Source organism: Narcine bancroftii, chromosome 6 (assembly GCF_036971445.1).
Source record: "Narcine bancroftii isolate sNarBan1 chromosome 6, sNarBan1.hap1, whole genome shotgun sequence".
Lineage (NCBI taxonomy): Eukaryota > Metazoa > Chordata > Chondrichthyes > Torpediniformes > Narcinidae > Narcine > Narcine bancroftii.
This window is the reverse complement of record NC_091474.1, coordinates 173,297,883-173,311,712: the sequence shown is the minus strand read 5'-3', so window position 1 is coordinate 173,311,712 and position 13,830 is coordinate 173,297,883. Positions and strand designations below refer to the sequence as shown.

General features: G+C 37.3%; 1 protein-coding gene across 1 annotated transcript in view; it reads left to right on the top strand.

Annotated features, from left to right (window-relative positions):
* scara5 (scavenger receptor class A, member 5 (putative)) overlaps nucleotides 1-10,158 on the top strand; it is a 113,105-nt gene extending 102,947 nt beyond the window's left edge. Inside the window, exon 9 of the mRNA XM_069886778.1 lies at nucleotides 9,284-10,158. Coding sequence (XP_069742879.1) covers nucleotides 9,284-9,420 — 137 coding nt within the window. The 3' untranslated portion in view covers nucleotides 9,421-10,158. The remainder of the gene's footprint in view (nucleotides 1-9,283) is intronic.
* The last annotated feature ends 3,672 nt before the right edge of the window (nucleotides 10,159-13,830 follow it).

Below are 13,830 nucleotides of genomic sequence, written 5' to 3'. Positions count from 1 at the left end.
GCCATTTTCTCCACACCTTTATTTTTAATTTGTTGTGGTTTCTGTGTCTGTGGCTTTGCTTTTTCTTTACTTTTTGTTTTGTTTTCTGGAGAGGGCTGGTATTTTCTTACGGAGCCTGATGGCTTGGGGGCAGAAGGGAGAACAGTTTATATGTGGGACGTTTGGAGTCTTTTTTAATATTTATTGCTTTCCGCTGCATCACTATCACCTGCAGTGTCTTGCAGTCCATGGTGGTACAGATTCCAAACCAGGCGGTCCCTGGTCCCTCCTGAAGCTGACAACCATCTCTTTTGTTTTTTTAACGTTCAGATACTCGTGGGCCAAAAGGACCTGTTACTGTGCCGTATATCTAAAAATTTATTGACCTTTACATTAAATTGAAATTTAAATATGTTGCAAAAATGAAGCAAAACTGTCTTTTTATTGTATTAAGTGAAACTGAAATAAAATGTTTCCCATAAAATTGCTTATTTGAAACAAAAAACTGAAGAAACATTACTAGTGAAAGCTATTTAAAATATGTCAAAAACTTATTTCCCTTATAAAAAAAAATCCATTTGGTTCACAGATGTCTTTGTCAGGGAGATAGGATACATATTTGTTGGCTGTGAGATTTTTAAGGAAATTGTGATTAAATACAGATGTCTGCATTTAATTGAGACTTTGATCAGGATTCCAGACACCATAGTGCAACCTACATAAATGTCTTAGTAGCTTTACTGTGGCATTAAAGATGATTGTCAAAGTTCACATTGCTGATGGGGAATCTCATCCATTTGCAACACACAGCAGGAAGTAGTTCATATACTGGCCACAATTTCCCATTAATTTTGCATTATGTATACCCAGCAGGATAGGCTGCATATCAGTAATATGAATCCTGTTCTCCAGCACTCAATCTTTCTTTCATAATGCTAGTTCTCAGAGTCAGATCGTGGGTTCAAAGCCCCACACTGACTACCTTCTCCAACAGCGATGGGCTGTGGATGCTAATGTTTTCTCAGGCAGTGAGTAGTTGGCCTCTTGCTGAAAAATCACTGCATTCATACCAGTTCAAACAGGTAGGAAAAGGTGTAGAGTTCCAGATGATTAGGTAAAGAAGCAGGATGTAAGTAGTGAAGTTGTACAGTACAACTCCGATTATCCAAAATGATCCGGACTGGACCTATTTTGGATGACTGATTATTTTGGAAAAATTGTCATTTTATAAAAAAAACCAGTCCAATAGGAACAATAAATCACTTGCATCAATGTTTAAACAACAATGGAAGGCTTTTTAAGCATTAAAATAATGTTTAATTCTCACCAAAATAATGTTGGCTTCCACCAATCCTTGTCACCTCCTCACTGAGACCTTCCAACTGCTGCCGCCGATCCCCAACACGTCCCCACCCCTGCTGCTGATCCCCGGGGATGCTTCCTGGGCCAGTGGAACACTCATGAGTTAGTGGGTTCCTGTCACCCCATGGGTTCCAGCTTTGGATCCTGATTCTCGATGTTGGAGCCCAATACAGACCCAGTCTTTGCCTGCACACACTCCCCCCTCCCAACTACTGCTGGGAGTACCTCCCTACCAAGGACCCCACTCCTGCCCAGGAGCCCATGGTCCTTCTCCTACCTGGGAGGTGAATATCCTTGATAACACTAGAACAAGAGATTCTTCTGACCACTTGTGGCTGGGAGACAGCATCACACAGTTTGAGAGGGAGAGTTGGAGAAAAGTCAACAGGGACTTGAAGAAATGAAAAGAGAAGGGAGGAATTATCTTAAATGAGGACAATCATCGTTCTAATATAATGTCAGATGAATTTTTTTTCAACTTGTGAGATCTTTTGGATCTGAAAATTTTTTGGATAACTGACAATTTCTGATTATTTTGAATATCCTCACTTATCCAAAATTTTTCAGAGGTGAACAGACATCACTTCCAAGTTTTAAAAAATTTTGGATAAATGAGGATTTGGATTAAAAAGATTTTGGACAATCGGAGTTGAACTGTATGTCTAAATATTTTTTTTTTAATTACATCGACAAAGAAGCCTAATGTGATTTTGTCTGCCCCATTATCTTACCTGATTAATGAAATTCCCTTTGATTCACACATTCCTCCCCCTCCCCACCTTCTCTGCTAGAAAGACTAAATTGTTCTTCTCTTTCTTTCTTTTTAAAATATTTTTTATTGAGTTTAACATAATAATCCATATACAAGGTATTAATATAGCAAAGCAAATGCTAGCATATACATAGCATATAATTAAAATAAATGCACAATGCAACAAATTTTAAATTTCATCCCTAATTGTGATTGTTTGTTAAAATGATTATACATAAATATCAGTTAAATAATATTATATCAAACCTCATTATACTTTAATATATTATCTTTAAAAAAGAGATATCATCTAGGATAATCATAATTAAACCCCAAAAATCAATTTATCAATATGAAAAACCCTAAAACTAATACTAAGCAAACCTTTCCCTCTAATCAATGTTACAAGTAAAATTCAAAGACAATACACCATCCATAAGACAAACAGATCATCGGTAAAGAACCCAAATCATCTAAAAGTACCAATTATGAAAGTATTTCTATAAATAGGGCCCCAAACATTTTCAAACTGAAACTTTTTTATCTTTAGAATTATTCCTAATTTTCTCTAAACTTAAATATATCATTACATCATGTAACCCCTGAGCATGAGTCAGTAAGAGTTCATCTTCCCATTCCTTTAAAACTGCTCGTCTAGCTATCAACATGCTAAACGCTAAAACTTTCCCTTGAGGTACAAATAAAAGTTTGGTTATTTTTTGGTTATAATAATTTTTCTCTGGCTAGTTCAATTATAGATAACCTTCAGCATAAATGAAGACTTTATTTATTCAAAATAACTTCTTTTGATCAATTGTCAGTTAAATTTAAGCTCTCTCGTAGACATTTTTTAGATATATGCAAGTTAGGAATTTTGGTCAGTCAAAATTAAATGTTTTTCCTAGAATCACCAATTCAAATATTCTTGATATACTTTTTGAACTACAATTTGTTCACAGTGGATTCATTTTTTGGATTTAAGACCAGCTTAAATTGGAAGTGCAATCTTAATGAAACTTTTTCAGATGAGGATTTGTATTCTACTCTTAGTTTGATCAAAGAGCACAGAATACATATGTGTAAACTCAAATTATCTCATTTCTATGCGGATGGTGATTCATTTTGTGAAAAGTCTAAAATTGTGGAATCCTCATTGTTTTGGGAATGTCCTAAATTAGGAGGCTATTGGCAGAATATTTTTCAGTCTTTATCAGCAATTTTTAAGATTAAATTAGATCCATGCCCTTTAACTGCCCTGTTTGGTTTTTCGTGTGACAGGATAATTTTTTATCGGCACCTCAAGAGAAAGTTCTTCTCTTTCTCTTTTTTTTATGAAATGTCCAGGCCTAAAATGTCAACTATTTCTCTTATCGCACACCTGATTGATCACAAAATATATGTTCAATGTCTCTGCCTTTTCCTTATTAAAATTTCTCCTCTCTCAATTTGTGAGCAACTCATAATCTTTTTTACTTTACGAATCTGGACTAATTCTCCTGTATTTTTGTGAAACAAAGGGATTATATATCTGTTGTAATCTTCTGTTCTCCAGAATTCAAGCAACTGGCAACCTCAAGCAATCATGCAAAAAATATCAAGGAAAATAAATAAATTTAAAATAAATAAGTATTTAAATAAATGTTTTAAATTGAAAAACTAAATGTTCTCTGAAGTAACACATAAATGTTTGGTGAAGATGGGAGCAAATGTTGAGCCAGCGGAGTGCCTTAGTTGTGCTTTGCTTATAGCAGCTGTTTGAATAAAGTTGTGTTTCAATAAAATGGTGCTGCCCAGGATAAAGAGCTGGTTGATGCTACTCACCGTGAGGGTTGGGGGTAACTCCTTATCCATGCTTAGTAAGAGCTTCTATCTTTATTAGCATATTATGAAGTATATTGGTAAAGCTTTATCTGTAATCTCAAAGGAGGGGGGTTAATTATGATGTTTTTGTTTATCTTTCGGGTGGTTCCATTGAAGGGGAGGAACCTGCAGATGTGTTGATGGTTAAATGTTTTCAAAAAATGTACTGAAAGTAAAGTGAAAAGCTTAAAGGTTTATATATTCATGAGGGTGAAGTTTGTTCAGACAAAGTACAGAATAGTATTGTTGTATTTTAAACTTTATTCTTAATACAGCTGTATTAGTTAGCCATTGTAAGAGTGAGACTCAAGCCACCAGAAAACTCACTTATCTAGCATCTACCGATTCCTAAGGGTGCTGGATAGCTGGGGTTTTACTGTATGTCTTATTTCTTTAAAACATAGTCATTGCATATTTACTGTGACATGTTTAATTATAGAGTCCTAATCTACCATATGCAATGTGTTTCATACCATCATAGTTTACTTTATTCAGATTTTAAAAGCTAGTTTCAGATTAAGTACCAGATTTTTTTTAGTCTTTATGTCAAATGTTATTATACAATCATCATTGTTCTCTAAAGACGCCTTAACTGCAAGATCATCAGTGAACCCATTCTCACTACACAATATTAGATGTTAAATGGTCTTGTTCATTTCTCAACATCCAAGAACCTGTCTCTGCACAATTTCATCTATCACATGCATTCTGTTCACTTGGTGTGCCCAGTATATATTGCAGAATAATGTGCTCTGTGATCACTGTTTCACCCTGATTACATGCATATCTATTTTCCTGATTTACACAATCTTGCAAATTGCCACATTTGGAAGCCAATATTTTAAATTCTTAGCTATTTTTAGTTCCACCCATATGACTATATTTCATAATTTTCTGAGTTGATGTCCTTCTTTGCTGTTGCCTTTATTTAATTCTTAAAATACTCAACTGCACCACTGTGATGTTCCTTTTATTGTAATAAACAAACGGGTTATTTTAAAACAAATATACTTTATTAGCTAAAGAACTCACTCAGGACTGTGTGGAGGCATACATCTTGAATCCAACCAAAGCTACCACAAACTAGTCTCTGACTCCCTCTAGTGGTCAGGAGTGTGACCAGCAGTCTATCACCACATCCACTTTCCTTGAGATGTTAAATCTAATAACATGACACACTAATACAGTATTCATTTCAATTTAAAGTTCAACATAAACTTAAACACAAACATCAGCAGCACAAATTCTTTTCCTTTAGAGATTCAGTTTGTCAGGTGCTTTCACAATGCCTGTGGTTCTTCTTAACACAGGTGCTTGTGTTGGCTCTGCTGCTCCACTACTTTCTAACACTGGTGGTGTTTCCTCTGTTGCTGTGCAGGCTGGATCTTCTGTATTTGTCTGTTCCTGCAGTGTCTCTTGCACTTTCAGTGGGCTCTTTAAATTCCTTCTCAGTATTTGACTGTCCTCTGTTGTGACAGTGTAGGATCTTGGATTTACTTCCTCCCAAGTGTTGGAATCTCTGAGTCTCACTGTGTCATGTTGTGCCAGTGGCCCTAAGCATCTTGCTGGCTTGTCATCATTTGTTTTTTGTCTCCATTGCAGATGCTTTTGTTTCCATTCAACAATTTTGACATCTCTGTTCCTGTTTGGGTCTGCAGAGTAGGGAAGTGCGGTATATAGTCTATGTCCCATCAGAAATTCAGCGGTGACATGCCATGTTCAAATGGCAAAGCTCTGTAACTCAATATCTAGCTTTACTGCTTGACTGTGGATGCAGAGGACTTGAAGACAGATGTCCATTGACAAGGGGATTAATTTAGAGAGGTAAAATAGAGAATGCAAGTAACCATCAAAACATAAAAAATGACTATAAAAGCTTCTGTGAAATTGTGAAGAGAACAAGATTAGTGGAAACAATGCAAGTCCTTTACAGTCGGACACATAGATTTAAAATTGGAAATAAAGAAATGGCAGAATAATTAAGTATGTAAATTGGTTCTAACTTTGATTCCATCTTCACAAATGAGGAAACAAATATACTCCCAGAGATACCGGGGACTGTGTGATCTGAAATGAAGAATGAGCTGAATGAAGTCAGTATTAGTAGGGAGATGGTGTTCAGGAAATTCCTAGGATTGGATGCCAATACATCCCTAGGGCCTGATAATATATATTCCAGAATATTTATGAAAATGAATCTAGAAAAGATAGATGCATTGGTGATTATTTTCCAACATTCATGTGACCCTTGGACTCGTTTTCCTATGACAGGATCTCCTTCTTTGTTCTATCAATGTTATTTGTTCTTCAATGGACTCTAGCAGCTAAACCCTTCCCATCTACTCCAAATTATTTTCAAGCCCAAGAAAGATGTCCTTACTCCTGCCAGTGGGCAAGCAACACATGGCTATAGAGGACAGCACCTATATCTTTAACTATATGGGACCTTATTGCCATGACATTCCTGTTCACTCCCCCAGTTTGAATGACTTCCTATACCACAGTTCTGTAGTTTGTTTGATCATCCACCTGGACCTCCACATAAAACAACAAGAGGCTCACAACTACTGAAAGTGCAAGAGCTGAGGTTCCTATCTTCTGGATTCTTATACCCACAACATGCCATTATCAATAGTCATTATCATCCTCTCCTGTCCTTCCTGATTGACCAATGGTGTGGAACAAACTGTACGAATAATAATCATGCCGCCTTGATTTATCACAACCTAATCCATTGATTTCCCTTAATCTGCTGACATTTACAACACCAATGATCCAAATGATTTTAGCACCTCACAAATATCACACCTATCCTGTCATGCCTGTATCAGACGACTTGTTTAATTAAACTTTGTCTTTATTGGCTTTATTTCACCAAGGACCACATTTTGCAAATGCTGCACTCACAGGATGCCATCCTAAAATCATGCTTTCATTTGGGGTCCCTGAAATTTATATTCCCATGTATCTGGGTCACATATTTCTAGTTCAATATCTTTTTACAAGTCTACTGTCTCTAACCTTCCATCCATCAAAGACATACATGTGTGGCGCTGCCTCAAGAAGGCAGCTAACATCATAGAAGACCCCCGTCACCCTACAACCTCTTCTTGCTACTACCTTTGGAGCAGCACTTATCTAACACAGTGGTTCTCAATCTTTTTCTTTCCACTCACATACCACTTTAAGTAATCCTTGTGCCATTGGTGCTCTGTTATTAGTAAGGGATTGCTTAAGGTGGTATGTGAGTGGGAAGGGAAGGTTGAGAATCACTGCTCTAGACTTAATTGTTTGAGAAAAATTGTCATTGGCCCATTTCCTTTAGAGTTATGAAACCGTGCACATAACGAGTCAATTAGATACAATTAAAACCGTGGTTTTCAAACTTTTTCTTCCCACCCACATACTACCTTAAGCAATCCCTTACTAATCACAAAACACCTATGGCATAGAGAATACTTAAAGTGGTATGTGAGTGGAAAGAAGAAGGTTGAGAACCTCTGGTTCAACACATTTCAGACTCTTGAACCCTAACCATGAACTACCCTGGGACCACAGAAGGATTGAAATGCCACTTTTTTTTTCTTGTACTAACTGTAATTGTGAATATTTAATTAGCTAGCTTTCCTTTATATTTATTGTCTTTCTGTACTGGAGTAATTTAATGTAGTTGCTGCAACTTGTATACCTGCTCATCTGTACCAAGAATTTTGTTGCTTATGTGCCCAATAAACCCTTATCAATACTCATGTTTATTGCTTCAAATTAAAAAAAATTAAAAGGATTGAACTGTCAGTTTAAATTCAATCAACAAAATTTTGAAACAAAACCAAAGATCTCCTTGCTCACCAAAGTTCTTATTTGGTGAATACTGCATTCAGGTATATACATGATTTTAAACAAACTAATGCTTTAACATCATCTTCCAGCTGATGTTTCTATTTATAGACTGTAAATCAAACCAGATTGAAAAAGTAGCCTCCAAAAGGTATCATTTCCCTTAACTGCAGAAGAATGGGAGACAAAATTTTTGAGATTAATTCAAATTTTACATGCATTCAAATATCTTTGTTAAAAGACCTGAGCTTTCTACGCAATTGATGATATTCTCCATTTAGATTGTTTCTGTGCAAGCAATATGGCATGTTGTGCGTGAACAGCAAAACTCAAAATGGCATATTGGTGGTGAGAGATGAGAGCTATAGAGATTGTGTGTGGAGGGGCAGAGAGGTGATGGTAGTGGTGGGTGTTGTGTAGAAGCATTGGGTGTGCGATAAACTGGCGATAACTCAAAAAATTGCAACTAGCTCGTGCAGAGGAACACTGAATCCCTGTGGTTGGAGCACAACTATTTTCACTTAGCAGGCTCAACAAAATAATTACAGTATGCAACAAGAAACAACTTGCTGGAGGAACCCAGTAAGCTAAGCAGCCGCCAGCATTCCCATGATTCTAGCATCTGTAGTCTCTTGTGATTTTAATTATAATGGAAAAATTGGCCAAAATTCAGGTTGTATTGAATGAATTCAAACTGGTTCCAATCAGGAAGCTTTTGCAAAAATAAGAAATTCAGAACTCACATGTGTTGAGTTAACTCGCCACATGGTGCACAGTCAATTTATTTGATTGGTGATTGGTAAACAGCATTCACCAGAGAACTGGAAAGTTTGCAACATAAAATTTGGGCTAAAACTGAAACCAGTAAAACTGTGCAAAGTTTGTAATTCCCTAAGAAGCCTGAAATAGACTTTGGACAATTTGGAATAAATTCATTTCATTGTTGATCCTGTTTCGGACAAATATGCTAGTGTTAAATCTGGTACAAAAGCTTCAACAATCAGCATTTTGAACCAAAAATACTACCACTGGATATTGTGCAAAGTCAGCCAAAAACAGGCAGGAACAAACATTTAATTTAAAGCAAATTTGGAAGGTGTAGATTTTAGAGCCATTCATACTGATTGATTCAGGTGATGAATCAATCTCATTTTTTAAGGTAGCATGGTTAGGATTAGCAGCAAGTGCAACTCTATTCAGTGCTAGCGACCCTGTTTCAAATCGGGCACTATTTGTAAGGAGTTTATACATTCTCTCTGTATCTATGTGGATTTCGTCCAACATTCTAAAGACGTACTGGGTTAGTAGGTTCATTGGTCACATTGATGTATTTGGGCAATGTGGGCTTGTGGGCCAGAAGGGTCTGTTACCATGCTGTATCTCTAAATAAAGATTTGCTTTTCTTTAATGACTGAATGGGTCACTTTTACTGATAAAACATTTTTGAAGAAATCCCACAAGACAACTAATAGGAATTGATTTTTTTGTTTGCAGGTGCAGGAAGTGTCAGGATGGATGATCTTGCCTGTACTGGATCAGAACACACAATTCTTCAATGCAAATTCTCAGGATGGGGAAAGACTAACTGTAGGCATTCAGAAGATGCAGGCCTTATTTGTAAAGTTGACTAATTTGAAAAGGGAACCCTTAATCATTTGAAGGGCATCACTCATTTGAAATGTTTTTTTTGTTCCTGCTTTGATTTATTTTCACCTATTAAAACATTATGAAAAGCAAACCTATTCTCTACTTTCCATAACTTTATCATCTCTTCCACAACATCTGTGGAAATCAATTATATACAAAAGTATTATCTGTGAAAAAGGCTAAATATTATCAGAAATATCATTATGTTGTTTGATAATCTTTGATGCATTGAAGAATACAGACCCCAATTTTATCGTGCATGTCGCAGCCATAAATATTGAAAATCAACATTTCAATACATGTTACCTGTCACTTGTTCTTGCTATTATGCTATGCTCCATTAAAATGTGTATGCTGGAACCCAAGGTTGGTTAACATTCCAGGTGTCCAATCCTGATCTCTGGTGCTGCCTGTCTAGGTTTTGCACATTTTCCATGTGACTGCGCATAGCTGTTCCCCAAGTCCTCTGGTTTCCTCCCATATCCCAAAAACAAAATTATAGATTAATTGGCTACTCTAAATGCCCCCTGGTGCAAATGAGTGACAGGAGAATCAGAAAGAAGTTAATGGGTATGTGAGGGAGAGCAGTTATAGGGAAATAAATGGAGGGAATGGATGAATGGGATTGATCTGGGAGTCTACATGGACTTGATAGACTGAATTACTTCTCTCTATGTTGTAATAAAATTTAACTCAAAATGAATTAAGACAAACAGAATCTGCATTCTCTACGTTTGTTTCATTATTTATTTTTCCTTCTTAATACATGAGTAATTTCACTAAAATAGTTGATGGTGATTGCCTTCTTACCTAGAACATGATATTATTTTGTCTAATGCTTAGTCACATTTAATATTTTGAACCTCTAAAATACTGTGCAATGAAAAATGGTTTTTCATATGTTAAATTCCCAATCTCAACAATGAGAACATATGGATATAGGCTGTTTAACCCATTCCACCAATTCTCTAGATCTTGGCTAATGTAAAGATCCATCCCAATTATGTTATTATCAGTTTGTATTCCACATGGTTTATATTTGACTATTTACTGCTATTATTGTTTCATACTTCTCAAAATAATTGTAAAAATATCTATTACTGTAATATCAAAAGAATTAATTGACTCAATATCCACAGCCTTTTGGGGAAATATTTGACAACTCTTGGAATTTAGGAGGGGGGGTGGGTGAAACTCATTGAAACATTTCGACTGTTGAAGGGCATGGATAGAGAACATGTAGAAAGGTGGTGGGTGAGTCTAGGACAGGGTGGCCAAACTTAATTAATGTAAGAGCCACATGTAGTGCACGTCGAAAGAACCAAAGGCTTTTATTAACTAAAAGACTGGAGCATATCACAAGTAGGTCAACCAGTCCAGAATGACCTGGTCTGGCTAGGAGCAATCCTTTAACACCTGCCAGTAGGTGTGGCTACACACTCAGCCAATCACAGTCATCCTACACTACAATCTGTACATATACACATCGGTGATAGAATCTTTACTATCACACCACATATGGGAAACTTCAGGTGTTAGAGAGCTGCAAGTCATGAAAAAATATACACCTTTTATTCTTACATGCATATTTTGTTATAAAAAAATTATATAAATATTAAGAAATACCTGTATGTAATAATAATTATTTGTGTATGTAGTTTTTAAACTGCTAATTTGTATCAGTTTCAATAATTCAAAAGTACACATATCGTACATACGTGTGTAATAGTCGAATTTTGTGGACCAATTTTTAGGGGGAAATTTAGGGGGTTGACTATGACATACATACTACTTTTGACTGTGGTAAGTATCCACGTCATTTGGTACATCAGGAGCTTTGGCAGGTGAGCGGCCAGGACTGCATGTTAAGTTCGTGTTTGGGACGTCAGAGCTTGGATAGGCAGGTGGGTGGCTGGGGCTGGGTGGTAACTCTGAGTTCGGGGAGTCAGGAGCTCAGATAGTTGGTCAGAACTGGGTGGTGTGTCGAGGGTCTGGAGATTGGATAGGCAGGCAGCTGTGGCCTAGGCAAGAGTTTGCGGTCGGGCGTCAGGACTCAGATGGGAGGGCGTCAGGACTCAGATGGGAGGGCAGATGCGGCATTGGGAGATCGTATGTTGCGGCCGGGGCATCGGGAGCTTGGATGGGCCTAGGTGAGAGTCCCCAATCAGATGCAGCTCTTTGTCATGTAATATGCGGCTCATACGATTCCTGTCTTGGACAACATATTTCTGTGAGCCGCACATCATATGTCAAATAGCTGCATGTGGCTCATGAGCCGCAGTTTGGCTACCCCGGTCAAGGAAATGAGTACAGCATTGAAGGCCATTCCCTAAGAACAGAGATGTGGTGAAATTTCTTTAGCCAGAGGATGGTAAATCTGTGGAATTTGTTGCCATAGGAAGTCATAGAAAGCCAAATCATTAGATGTACTTAAGGCAGAGATTGATAGGTTATTGATAAGCCACGGCATCAAAGGTTATGGGGAGAAGCCTGGGCAGTGGGACTGAGTGGGAAAATGGATCAGCTCATCATTGAATGAGATGGGGTCGACTCGATAGGCTGAATAGCTTATTTCTGGTCCTATCTCTTATCATGGAAATTGTTTTTAGATCTCTGCAGCTTTCTTGTCATATGATTTAATTCCTCAAAGATTTAGTTTACTGTCTTTCAGGCATGGTTGGCATAGCAGTTAGTGCAATGCCTTTACAGTGTCAATGATGGGAACTTGCGTTCAAATCCCACGCTGTCTGTAATGAGTTTGTACTTTCTCCCCGTGTCTGCGTGTGTTCTCCCTGAGAGCTCCAGATTCATCCCACTGTTTGAAACATACCTTGTGTTGTAGGTTAATTGGGTGTAAACTGGGCAGCACATTCTCATGGCCTGAAATAGCCTGTATGTCGAAGAGAAAAACCTGCTTTCTCCATAATTTATTTTTGTCCACTCCTCAATTCTTTTTGTCCTTTTTCTGCATCTTGATAAGAACAACTTTTTAAACTCAAGGAAATATGTCATATTTCTTCATATAATAATTTAACTATTTCAGTTTCACAATCTTTTCAAAGACTTGAAATTTGAAACAGTCAATGTTTGGCAAACAATGGGCTAATTTGTGGGGCAAACTGAAAGTGTCTGGGTATGTTTAGAAGCAGAAAACCAGAGCAGGAGAAAGCTGTTCAGCCTTTTAAATCTACTCCACCACTCAATACAATCATGGCTGATCATATGACTTAAGTACTCTATTCCTGCTTTCTCTCTATACTCCTTGATTCATTTAGGCAACAGGGCCATTGCCAATCCCTTTTGAATATATCTAATGTATTTGAAGCCAAAATGGTAAAGGAAAAGAACATGGTGTTCTTTAACTAATCTTGCAGTAAGGATTAGGCAATTTGAATCCAAATAATAAGGCTGATACCTGATTCTGATCCCTGCTACAACTTTTGTTTGCCATGAGCCATCCAACAACTGATTTGAATTAGCTACAAACAAAAATCCCTAATCACAATGTTTCTCTGGTATTCTATTCACAATAGTAAGTGCCCACCATAATGTGCACTGCACGTCAAATGTCCTAGATATCTGATCCTGGAAGGAGTTTTGATGTCCTAGTCCTCCCTCATACAACAATCCCCATTCCTTACAGTGTACCTATTGCCTGAGAACTAGCCATGTGATCACCAACAGGACTTCTCAGACCTGTAACCTCTTAACCTAGTCTCTAGTCCACAAGAATACTTTGATTCTGTCAAACTCAGCACATGGCTCTGAAAGTCATCATTCTTTACGAACCACCAACATCACATATCTAGAAAGTGGGCCACAAACCAATGCAGACTCCCCCACCATATGATAAAATCTAAGGCCCAGAATCTGAGGCTCATTGGACCATTTGAACTCAAGTACCGGACTGTCTGTAAGGAGTTTGTATGTTCTCATGTCTGTGTGGGTTTTCTACAGGGGCTTAGGTTTCTTCCCACTCTTCAAAAACAATGTACCAGGTGTGTAGGTAAATGGGGTGTAAATTAGGTAGCATGGACTTGTGGACCAAAATGGCCTGTTACAGTACAGCATGACTAAATTTTTAAAATTTTTAAATACTCTTGCTTCATAGGACTGAATGTCCGGTTTCAAATGGGACCATACTAAGTTTCTATACAACTGAAGCATGATTTCTTTTCCTCCAGCCAATCATGTTTGGCTGATGATCTACTGAAAATTTGTAATAACGTCTTCTTATTTAATGAATTGTACAATGTAGTATGATCAATAACCACAAGCAGATACGAAGCACGTGGTTAAAGGCTTTAATATCCAGAAACATCCAGCATGTAACTACATGCTTCTGGCCCAGATCCAAGGCTGGAATTGAGGGAGGAGACTAGGACTCTCACCCT